Source organism: Coregonus clupeaformis, chromosome 17 (genome assembly GCF_020615455.1).
Source record: "Coregonus clupeaformis isolate EN_2021a chromosome 17, ASM2061545v1, whole genome shotgun sequence".
NCBI lineage: Eukaryota > Metazoa > Chordata > Actinopteri > Salmoniformes > Salmonidae > Coregonus > Coregonus clupeaformis.
This window is the reverse complement of record NC_059208.1, coordinates 7,617,858-7,630,344: the sequence shown is the minus strand read 5'-3', so window position 1 is coordinate 7,630,344 and position 12,487 is coordinate 7,617,858. Positions and strand designations below refer to the sequence as shown.

At 43.8% G+C, this 12,487-nt stretch overlaps 1 protein-coding gene across 1 annotated transcript; it reads left to right on the top strand.

The window, feature by feature from the left end:
- Positions 1 to 300: 300 nt before the first annotated feature.
- LOC121585604 (endothelin-2) lies at positions 301 to 4,373 on the top strand. The gene is made up of 4 exons (XM_041901928.2): positions 301 to 520; positions 1,638 to 1,914; positions 2,573 to 2,677; positions 2,919 to 4,373. Exons 1-4 carry the CDS (start codon positions 454 to 456, stop codon positions 3,010 to 3,012), a joined length of 543 nt encoding a protein of 180 aa, XP_041757862.1. The 5' UTR covers positions 301 to 453; the 3' UTR covers positions 3,013 to 4,373.
- The last annotated feature ends 8,114 nt before the right edge of the window (positions 4,374 to 12,487 follow it).

Genomic DNA, 12,487 nt, shown 5'->3' with positions numbered 1-12,487 from the left:
GAAAACTCCAAAGCATTCCCAGATTCCAAGCCTTCTCTGGTGATTTCCTGTCTCTGTAAGTGACAATGACCTGCATACTCCATAAGGGTTACAACAACTACCCAATATCAGTTAATTCCTTTTCCCTCTCTCTTCCTGTTGCCTGGAATGTGTAGAGAGTGAGAGGCTGGCAGGCAGCTGCTGAACGGTGAGCATTGTGTAACAACATGGATAGTAGGCGTGGTTAGGTAGGTGACATCACAGGGTGAGGGGTATAATTAGTGGTGCTGGAGAACACTACAGCACAAAGCACCTGTTGCCTCTCGCTCTGTCTCTCTAGCTGCATCACTCAGGACTGTAAAGCTGTAGCTACTATTACTGTTAACCATAACGGTGTGTGTACTCTACTGTCCTGTGGACTCTTGGATATTATTGCAGACTACGTCTTCAGAGATACTCTACCAGAGAATAACTATGGCTCTATCACTGAACTCCATCCTGTCTCTCACCATCATCACACTCTGTGTGCTCCTGCAGGAGGGTAAGTTATCATCCTTTATACTGACTTTTTATTCAACATTTATATAACTTTGTTTTGAACTTATTCTAAGGTGTGCATGTGGTACATGACAATGCAGATTTGTATTCTTTAGTCATAAAGATGACTGACAGTGAGTGTGTATACGTTTTATTATACAAGTGTTCCATTTTATTTTCATGAGGCTGTTAAATTGAACATGAGGGGTCATAGCTCAGTTGAGATGTAGAATTATAGCTCAGGGTTGGTTGAGGTGGTGGGGGTAGATCCAGAATAACATGATAAAACCTACAATGATGAAAGATGGAGAAACACCTGTTTTGTTGTCACACACCGGATAGGTGCAGTGAAATGTATTGTTTTACAGGCTCAGCCATAGTAGTATGGCGCCCCTGGAGCAAATTAGGGTTAAGTGCCATGCTCAAGGGCACAGACAGATTTTTCACCTTGTCGGCTCGGGTATTTGAACCAGCGACATTTCAGTTACTGGCCCAACGCTCTAACCTCTAGGACACCTGCCGCCCTGATACTAAAACTCCTGCTGCACCATGCATGCTTGGTCTTGTCATTACTTAGTTTCACTCTCAGAATGATAACTCAGTTAATCACGGCTCTGGTAGGTGGGTGGCTAATGATCTTGTTGTGAGGTTACTGCATGACACATGCTGCCTGATGCCAGACTTTTTGACCTACTCCCACAGTTGCCCAACAGAGATATAATACAATACAATACAATGACAGATCCTGCTAGGCTATACATGTAATCACACTCTCTCTGATAAGATGCAGATTATATTGGCACAAGTTCAACTCCTATCACTGCATTTGACTTGAAACAACCCCAGTTGGCAACAAACACAGTCTTTGTTTTGATTTGGATAACATTTCATAACAGATTAGTAATGAATCAAAGTTCAAATGTGTTTGACAAGTACTGATACATAGGAGAATGGGATGGCAGTTAGCCTACATGCACTTCTCTGTATCAGTGAAAAAGGATTTTCATTAGGATGTGGTGACGTGCATTTGCTCATTGCTGATTGTCAAATTGCACAGTCATCCAGTGATTCTGCTGAGTTATAACCAGGCTCTTAACCAATGATCCTTTCTGTCTCTATAGGTTTTGGGCTACCTGTATCCAGCCAGCCTGAGCTCCCTGCCCAGTCCCCATCCCAGAACAGCCCACACCACACCAGGGTTAAACGATGCTCCTGCAATAACTGGCTGGACAATGAATGCATCTACTTCTGTCACCTGGACATCATTTGGGTCAACACTCCCAATAAGGTCATCCCCTACGGTCTTGGAAGCCCCCTGTCCCGACGTCGGCGCTCTACCGGGCGATGTGAATGTGCCCACCCAGCCGACAGGACCTGCTCCGGATTCTGCCACAACAGGTGAGCTCACCTTCATAGACAAGGAACTTCTACCCTCCTTCCCTCCCTCCCTCCCTCATCCTACCCTACTCTTTCCCCTCCTTGCCTCCTTGCTAGATACCAGATTGTATCAAGCCATTGACTATCTGTGGCATTCAGTCGTCTGTGACCAGCCTGTATCAGGTTGTATCAGGGCTGCTTGTCGAGGAGATGCAGGGAGGAGGCGTATTGTCTTTGTGTCTTAGATGTGTAACTAGCGATTGGGGAGGAGGGAGGAGGGGGGAGGGAGGATGGATGTGGGAATAGCCTGCATGTTCTGGAGGCTTAGAGCTCCCTTACAGACAGGTCCATTAGTCATGACACTATTTTTGGAATATTTTACCAGCGGGAATGTCTGTTGTATTAATACAGTTATTGCTGTTATGACATACCAAGGTTGAGGATTAGTCTGTGTGTCCCAACAAGGTTTTATCCTGCTTTGTGAAAAGTCACTGAGAACAGGCTGTAGGGCATGCAGTACAGACATTACTGGGTTGAAATCCATAGCCAACTGTCTCTCACTGCTAGCATTGTAGAATTATGTGGTACAGAATCCAGTCTCATGGCCCTTAAGGAATAGTCTAGATAATGTTTTCTTGGTTTTCTCTCATTTTGACATGGTTGTTCTTTCTGTCTGCAGCTCAGAGAACCCCAGATTCGTAGTGGTAGGCCCCTCAGACCAGATCCTGGAACAGACTGTTAGCAGTCCAGACACAACCAGCAACGATCTACTGACCTCTCTCAGGTAAGAGAAAAACAAGATATCATCACAACCTTTTAGGACCAGACAGTTTCCCAGACCTAGATTAATCTTATTCCTGTATCCATTCATCTTATTCCTGTCCCCATTGAGGATGTTTTTCAGGCCAGGAGTATTGGCCCATAGAGAGATCCCCACTAACATTCAGCAAACGTTTTTTTGTGTCATTGAAAAGACAACATGGAATCTGATCTTAACCTGATGTTTCTCTCTTTGTTCTTTACAGAAACATGGTCCGATCCAACATGGTTGCCATTGAGCAGGCTGCTCCCTCCAGGAAGAAGAACGCATCCAGAGCCAACAGACTGAACATTGGGTAGATGAGGAGGAGGGAGGAAGGGGAGCTGAAAGAGGAGCTTGAAGAGCTCCAGAGCATCCGAACAAAGACCTCCTAGAGGAAACTAGGGAGTCCTCCCCAGGGAAGACATAGAAGAGAGGTCCTGAGAGGAGAGACCCTGAGAAGAGGGCAAAGATGGAACACTGCCTACTGGCTGCCCACTGATTGTTGTATACCATACAGTGGACTGGATATGGCCATTATCTGGATATGAGTCTTGGACTAATTTGGCTAAGACTCTGGTTTAGAAGACTAGGGAGGATCAAGTGTGTCCACTGTGAACTGTGACAGTCTGGACTAGGATAGTTACTGACTGTGTGCTGGGCATGGGTTGTCATCATGTCCCAAACATTAATACACTTTCTGTGTCTGAGCACCTGAAATGCAAGCCAAGGCATTCTGGAGTGATGTTAGCCTATGTTTAATTTACAGGCTTACTTCATTAGTACTTTGGAAATATTGACCACTATTTTCATTTGGATTTTGATCCTTACTTTACCTGTCACATGACATCTACTATATCATAGAATAACAAAATACATAAAGATTGTTCCTCTGTATCAGAGATGTATTGCCAGTTTATAGTGATTGCCATGCATGCATTTAAATTCCTTGAAATACTTTTGGCACATGAAGGACATTACTTTAAGGGACAGGGAATTAATACACACACAGCCTTCCTGTAGCAGCAGATAAAAGCAGGTCTATTGTGATGGCGGGAGTATTTATTGCATAGCCACCGTTGAATGTTTTGATTGTAGACAGAGCCAAGGCAGCAGATTTCAATGGGTCTGCTCCTTGCCAAATATGCAGTGACTGTTTTTCTGCTTTCAACAAATGTCCATGTTATTACACATTAGGAACTTATGACACTGCACTTCTGTTCTAATGCCTTCAAAGGAATGTGTTTTTATGTCCAGTAGACTGTAGATGGGTTGGGCTGATAGCTGTACTCCAGCCACTGTCTGACCATTAAGGCATTTACTGTAAACACTACATCAGTCTTCCACTGATTTTGAAGTCCAATATCACAATGCTGTAAATTTATGATATGATTATTTATTTATCGTTTGTGTGTTGTTTAGGAATTAGTGTATCAAAATGCTGGACTGTGCTTTTGTTTTATGGACTGTTATCTCTAGAAGGACAATTCCTCCTCAGTAGTCTATTTAGCAGTCAAGGAAACTGTAGGAAGTTGAAAGAAATGTTTACTTATGAATTGTTCTATTCCAAGCTATTCACATTATCTACTGTACATGTACAAAACTCTCCAATTATTTATTTAACTTATTTTTGGGATATATTTATATATTTGTGTTTTGTGAGTTTATCAATTTTAATATGTGAGGAAATAAATACTAAAATGAATGCTCTTGCTTTGTTTGATTATTTTCTAACAATGATAATTGATTATTGTTTAGCACAGTAACAAATAACTGAATGAAAGCTAAATTCAAAGAATCCTTAACACAATTCTCAGATCTCTAAATTTTGTAAAGGTCATGAACAGTCAAAATCATATTTTTTCATGAAATTTGATGATATTTGGATGAAAACAGATCAATGTATGATGACCAAATTATGGAAAATGACTGTTGCTACTACATTGATAAAGTTTGATCATAAAATTACTGGTCCCCTTCCCTATGTCAAAGACTTGGATTCAGGAGGCGGGATTATTAAGGGGATAGGGTGACATCACCCTAACTCTCATTTTAAAACCTCAATGGTAGTAGCATGATATTTTTGTATCTAATTTAAATAACTACCGCCTTGTAAGCAACATCGTAGAAGACGTGTTTGCAGAGTGTCACGTTCGTTTAAGGACGGGTCAGACCAAGGCGCAGCGTGAAAATTTATTTAAATGATAAACACACGACAAAACAACAAACCAACGAAACGTGAAGTCCTAAGGCTGAACACTAAACAAGCCTTCACACGGAACAAGATCCCACAACTAACGAGTGCCAATAGGCTACCTAAGTATGATCCTCAATCAGAGACAACGAGCGACAGCTGCCTCTGATTGGGAACCACACCGGCCAACATAGATCTACACATACTAGAATGACAACATAGAAAACACAACATAGAACACCACACCCTGACTCAACATATAAGAGTCCCCTGAGTCAGGGCGTGACACAGAGGGACGTGGTTTATATAGCTAGATAGCTACTCTACTGGTGCCAGAATTTGACTGCAGGGTGTCAGCAAATATAATACAAAGTTTACACTATTCATTTATCGCAAAGATACAGTACTTATGTGTGTCCCCATTCATCTGTATCTGGTGTTAGCTAGTTACTGTATTTTGTATTTCCAGCTGTTTGAAGCTGGTGTACAAAACCGGAAGTAAAAGACACCAAAACAAAACTTAAGAACGGGAAACGAAACTTAAGAACGGGAAGTATAGAAATAAATCACATACAGTGCCTTCAGAAAGTATTCATACCCCTTGACTTATTCAACATTTTGTTGTCTTACAGCCTGAATTAAAAATAGATTCAATAGATATTTTTTCTCACCCATCTTCACACAATACCCCATAAGAACAAAGTGAAAACATGTTTTTTCTGTCAAATTGGTTGTTGATCATTGCTAGACAACCATTTTCAGGTCTTGCCATATATTTTCAAGCAGATTTAAGTAAAAACTGTAACTCGGTCACTCAGGAACATTCATTGTCTTCTTGTTAAGCAACTCCAGTGTAGATTTTACATTTACATTTTAGATTTGGCCTTGTGTTTTTGGTTATTGTCCTGCTGAAAGGTGAATTTATCTCCCAGTGTCTGCTGGAAAGCAGACTGAACCAGGTTTTCCTCTAGGATTTTGCCTGTGCTTAGCTCCATTCCGTTTCTTTATCATACTGAAAAACTCCCCAATCCTTAACAAGCATATGCATAGCATGATGCAGCCACCACGGTGATAAAAAATATGAAGAGTGGTATTTGACGTTAGGTAGTTAGTAGCTACTGTACTCGAAATGTAGCTAGCTTGTTGCTACCTGGATAGCTAACTAAACAATAGCTGGAATGACCTAGCTTTAATATTTGGAGACGGTTTCTCTCCATTGGGACAGACGCAACTGGCTGAATCGATTCAGTGGCTAGCTTTGCACTTAACTGGCTAACAGTAGCTACTAAGGGTAAGTTATAACCTACATTTATTTTTGTTTTGTTTTTGCTGGTAACCAGAGTTGTTCAAGGGAATTCGGGAAATGGGTGACTAGTTAACGTTAGCTTGGCTCTCTCTGTGTGTTCGTGCCGTGGGAGGAGGGTTTGGTTCATTGGCAGAGAGCAATGGCTAGCTATTATGCTAACTATTCTAGCTAACTAACTGGCTGAATAAGTTGACGACGTACTCACTCAAACTGTCAAAACTAACCCAAAACTTTACACAACGTTAGACACGGACAGGAATGATCTGCTTGGCGTGTTAACACACTGGTGGTTTGTTGTAACCGAGTATTGGTGCTAAACCGTGTTATTGGAGCTTGGCATGCTAGTTGGCTATGGTGTCATAGGATTCGGTGCCTTGGACGGTTTTCATGGAAGAATACTGTACCAAGTTAGCTAGCTGAATAAACTAAGTTAGGGTCTATTCCTAGAAAACACTGAACCGCTGCAGTTTACAACAATTATAATTTCTAAAGTGGAAGTTGGGAGAGTTATATTTGAGTGTTTCAGTGAAATGTAAGTGAGGGAGGCCCCGCTCTCTTGCTTTCCCAGATGTTTAGTTCATTTCATTCTGATCTCCTTTGCATTATTGTAGCCTTTTTCTGTAGCCTGTCAACTATGTGCCTGTCTATCCCTGTTCTCTCCTCTCTGCACAGGCCATACAAACATTTCACACCACGTGGCTGTTGCCACACTAATCTGGTGGTCCCTGCGCGCATGACCCACGTGGAGTTCCAGGTCTCTGGCAGCCTCTGGAACTGCCATTCTGCGGCCAACAAGGCAGAGTTCATCTCAGCCTATGCTACCCTCCAGTCCCTCGACTTCTTGGCGCTGACGGAAACATGGATTACCACAGAAAACACTGCTACTCCTACTGCTCTTTCCTCGTCTGACCATGTGTTCTCGAATACCCCGAGAGCATCTGGTCAGCGCGGCAGTGGCACAGGAATCCTCATCTCTCCCAAGTGGACATTCTCTCTTTTTCCCATGACCCATCTGTCTATCTCCTCATTTGAATTCCATGCTGTCACAGTCACTAGCCCATTCAAGTTTAACATCCTTGTCATTTATCGCCTTCCAGGTTCCCTTGGAGAGTTCATCAATGAGCTTGACGCCTTGATAAGTTACTTTCCTGAGGATGGCTCACCCCTCACAGTTCTGGGTGACTTTAACCTCCCTACGTCTGCCTTTGACTCATTTCTCTCTGCCTCCTTCTTTCCACTCCTTTCCTCTTTTGACCTCACCCTCTCACCGTCCCCCCCTACTCACAAGGCAGACAATACACTTGACCTCATCTTTACTAGATGCTGTTCTTCTACTAATCTCACTGCAATTCCCCTCCAAGTCTCTGACCACTACTTTGTATCCTTTTCTCTCTCGCTCTCCTCCAACACTACTCACTCTGCCCCTACTCAGATGGTAATGTGCCATCGCAACCTTCGCTTTCTCTCTCTCGCTACTCTCTCCTCTTGCATCCTATCATCTCTTCCCTCTGCTAAATCCTTCTTCCTCCGATCTCCTCATTCTGCCTCTTCAACCCTCCTCTCTTTCTGCATCTTTTGACTCTCTATGTCCCCTATCCTCCCGGCCGGCTCGGTCCTCCCCTCCTGTTCCGTGGCTTGACGACTCATTGCGAGCTCACAGTAGAGGGCTCCGGGCAGCCGAGCGAAAATGGAGGAAAACACTCCCTCCTTTCTACATTCTCTTCCTCTGTTTCCGCTGCTAAAGCCACTTTCTACCACTCTAAATTTCAAGCCTCTGCCTCTAACCCTAGGAAGCTCTTTGCCAACTTCTCCTCCCTGCTAAATCCTCCTCCTCCCCCCCTCCTCCCTCTCTGTGGATGACTTCGTCAACCATTTTGAAAAGAAGGTTGACGACATCCGATCCTCGTTTGTTAAGTCAAATGACACTGCTGGTCCTGCTCACACTGCCCTACCCTATGCTTTGACTTCTTTCTCCCCTCTCTCTCCAGATGAAATCTTGTGACTTATGACGGCCGGCCGCCCAACAACCTGCCTGCTTGACCCTATCCCCTCCTCTCTTCTCCAGACCATTTCCGGAGACCTTCTCCCTTACCTCACCTCACTCATCAACTCATCCTTGACCGCTGGCTATGTCCCTTCCGTCTTCAAGAGAGCGAGAGTTGCACCCCTTCTCAAAAAACCTACACTCGATCCCTCTGATGTCAACAACTACAGACCAGTATCCCTTCTTTCTTTTCTCTCCAAAACTCTTGAGCGTGCCGTCTCTAGCCAACTCTCCTGCTATCTCTCTCACAATGACCTTCTTGATCCAAACCAGTCAGGTTTCAAGACTGGTCATTCAACTGAGACTGCTCTTCTCTGTGTCACTGAGGCTCTCAGCACTGCTAAAGCTAACTCTCTCTCCTCTGCTCTTATCCTTCTAGACCTATCCGCTGTCTTTGATATTGTGAACCATCACATCCTCCTCTCCACCCTCTCTGAGTTGGGCATCTCCGGCGCTGCTCACTCTTGGATTGCGTCCTACCTTACAGGTCGCTCCTACCAGGTGGCGTGGCGAGAATCTGTCTCCGCACCACGTGCTCTCACCACTGGTGTCCCCCAGGGCTCAGTTCTAGGCCCTCTCCTATTCTCTCTATACACCAAGTCACTTGGCTCTGTCATATCCTCACATGGTCTCTCCTATCATTGCTACGCAGACGACACAATTAATTTTCTCCTTTCCCCCTTCTGATAACCAGGTGGCGAATCGCATCTCTGCATGTCTGGCAGACATATCAGTGTGGATGTCGGATCACCACCTCAAGCTGAACCTCGGCAAGACGGAGCTGCTCTTCCTCCCGGGGATGGACTGCCCGCTCCATGATCTCGCCATCATGGTTGACAACTCCATTGTGTCCTCCTCCCAGAGTGCAAAGAACCTTGGCATGACCCTGGACAACACCCTGTCGTTCTCCGCTAACATCAAAGTGGTGACCCGATCCTGCAGGTTCATGCTCTACAACATTCGCAGAGTACGACCCTACCTTACACAGAAAGCGGCACAGGTCCTAATCCAGGCACTTGTCATCTCCCGTCTGGATTACTGCAACTCGCTGTTGGCTGGGCTCCCTGCCTGTGTCATTAAACCCTACAACTTATCCAGAACGCTGCAGCCCATCTGGTGTTCAACCTTCCCAAGTTCTCTCACGTCACCCCACTCCTCCGCACACTCCACTGGCTTCCAGTTGAGGCTCGCATCTACTACAAGACCATGGTGCTTGCCTACGGAGCTGTGAGGGGAACGGCACCTCCTTACCTTCAGGCTCTGATCAGACCCTACACCCAAACGAGGGCACTACGTTCATCCACCTCTGGCCTGCTAACTCCCCTACCTCTACGGAAGCACAGTTCCCACTCAGCCCAGTCAAAGCTATTTGCTGCTCTGGCACCCCAATGGTGGAACAAGCTCCCCCACGATGCCAGGACAGCGGAGTCACCTGACCACTTTCCGGAGACACTTGAATCCCTACCTCTTTAAGGAATACCTGTAATAGTATAAAGTAATCCTTCTACCCCCCCCCCCCCCACCCCAAAAAAAAGAAAAAGTGGTTGTCCTACTGGCTATCATAAGTTCAATGCACCAATTTGTAAGTCGCTCTGGATAAGAGCATCTGCTAAATGATGTAAATGTAAATGTAAATGGTACTCAGTAATGTGTTGTATTGGATTTGCCCCGAACATAACACTTTGTATTCAGGACAAAAAGTTAATTGCTTTGTACAGTTTTCGCAGTATTACTTTAGTGCCTTGTTGCAAACAGGATGCATGTTTTGGAATATGTTTATTCTGTACAGGCTTTCTTCTTTTCACTCTGTCAATTAGGTTAGTATTGTAGAGTAACTACAATGTTGTTGATATATCCTCAGTTTCCTCCTATCACAGCCATTAAACTCTGTAACTGTTTTAAAGTCACCATTGGCCTCATGGTGAAGTCCATGATCGGTTTCCTTCCTCTCCGGCAATTGAGTTAGGAAGAAAGCCTGTACCTTTGTAGTGACTGGGTGTATTGATACACCATCCAAAGTGTAATTAATAACTTCACCATTTCAAAAGGATATTCAGTCTGCTTTTTTTATTTTGACCAATCTACCAATAGGTTTCCTTCTTTGCGAGGCATTGGAAAACCTCCCTGGTCTTTGTGGTTGAATCTCTGTTTGAAATTCACTGCTCGACTGAGGGACCTTGTAGATAATTGTATGTGTGGGGTACAGAGATGAGGCAATCATTAGAAAATCATGTTAAACACTATTAAACATTATTAGTCCATGCAACTTATTATGCAACTTGTTAAGGACATTTTTACTCCTGAACTTATTTAAGCTTGACATAACAAAGGGGTTGAATACTTATTGACTCAAGACATTTCAGCTTTTCATTTTTATTAATTTGTAAACATTTCAAAAAACACAATTCCACTTTGACATTATTGGGTATTGTGTTTAGACCAGTGACAAAAAATCTATTTTTAATCCATTTTAAATTCAGGCTGTAACACAACAAAATGTGGAAAAAGTCAACAGGTGTGAATACATTCTGAAGGCACTGTAAAACAGATCTACCACTTCTTAGACTTTCTTTCAATGAGAATGACAGATCTATAACTCACATTTCTATGAGAATTTGGTCGGGTCGCCTAAAAAGTTTAATATAAAGTTACAGCTTAAAAATATATTTTCAAAATAATTCCAACATTTCAACTCTAGTCCTGAGAGCAGTTGAATGATTGAAGGCAGTTGAAATCGCAGATTGTGCCTTTAACTGAAGCAGGTGTTTACCTGTTGAATCACATACTGTAGCCATACTACTTGCTCAGAGCAGTGTACCGTCGCATACTATACATGGTATGTGATGTGTGTGTTACATAGTGTCATTCTAGTGGTAATCTCATTGTGGTATGTGGTGTACCATAGACAGATGTTTACTCTAGATTATAGACTCTAGGTTGGCTGTTCTAGGAGCCATGCAGTTGTTCGCGATATGATGAGGGCCAGCTAATCCCGTCGCTGAAGTACTGCCCTATGGAGGACAGCCAGGGTCCAAATATAATTATAGCCAAGCCTGCCATTATGCTCTGATTGCGATTGATTTACTTACTGCATGCATGCATTATGCAATATTGTTGGGCAACTCAACTCTTCAAGTTGTTGTGTATTAAAATACAATTGATGGTTGTATTTTGCATGTACAGTATAGTAAAAATTCTGATAACCTAACACCATTCAGACCCTCGCTGCCTTACGGAACTATAGATGGAAACAAGCATTCAGTCAGAGCTTCCATTGCTGTCCACCTGTGGCTGTGTATGTGAGGGGAAGAGGGTTACGTTGGGACAAACAGTACTCTCTGACTCTGCACCTGGGTCAGCATTGCGTAGTTCACCCAGTCACCTCCTTTCCTCTCTTCCTCTCGTATTTACACACAGACGTCATTATAGATAATACAGGCCCCCCAGCGAGGCTTTACTAACTGTGGTTAAATAGACAACTTAATGTAAGAAACCAAAACAGGATGCTTTTCCTACATTCCGGAAAACTTCCCGACACATTCCTCTAGCGCAGGAGAGAACAGAAGAGAACAGGAGGAAAAAAACAGTGGAAAAACCGGGGCATGTCTGCTGGCAGGGGAACTGATACACAGCTGATATGGATGGAGACTGATTGTGGCCCAGTTAATCACTTGGTTGTCATAACATTGCTGTATTGTTTTCTTTTCTTTTATTCCCCTCTTTATGCTGTTGTGGGAAAATTATGTGTTGTGTGATTTTACCCACAGCATGCCCGTGTGTGAATGCATGCTTTTGTCCAGGCTCTGTCGTAGCCGGCCACAACCGGGAGACCCATGGGGCGGCGCACAATTGGCCCAGCGTCGTCCAGGGTATGGGAGGGAATGGCCGGCAGGGATGTAGCTCAGTTGGTAGAGCATGGCGTTTGCAACGCCAGGGTTGTGGGTTCGATTCTCACGGGGGGCCAGTATGAAAAATAAAAAAATAATGTATGCACTCACTAACTGTAAGTCGCTCTGGATAAGAGCGTCTGCTAAATGGCTAAAATGTAAATGTTTATCTGTTCTCTTTGCATATACACTGAGTGTACAAAACATTAAGAACACCTTCCTAATATTGACTTTGCCCTCAGAACAGCTTTAATTCGTAGGGCATGGTCTCTGCAAGGTGTTGAAAGCTTTCCACAGGGATGCTGGCCCATGTTGACTCCAATGCTTCCCACAGTTGTGTCAAGTTGGCTGGATGTCCTTTGGG

Coding starts and splice junctions, on each gene's coding strand:
- LOC121585604 (XM_041901928.2), top strand. CDS start 454: ATGGCTCTATCACTGAACTCCATCCTGTCTCTCACCATCATCACACTC. Junction 521..1,637: donor CTGTGTGCTCCTGCAGGAGG/GTAAGTTATCAT, acceptor CTGTCTCTATAG/GTTTTGGGCTACCTGTATCC. Junction 1,915..2,572: donor TCCGGATTCTGCCACAACAG/GTGAGCTCACCT, acceptor TTCTGTCTGCAG/CTCAGAGAACCCCAGATTCG.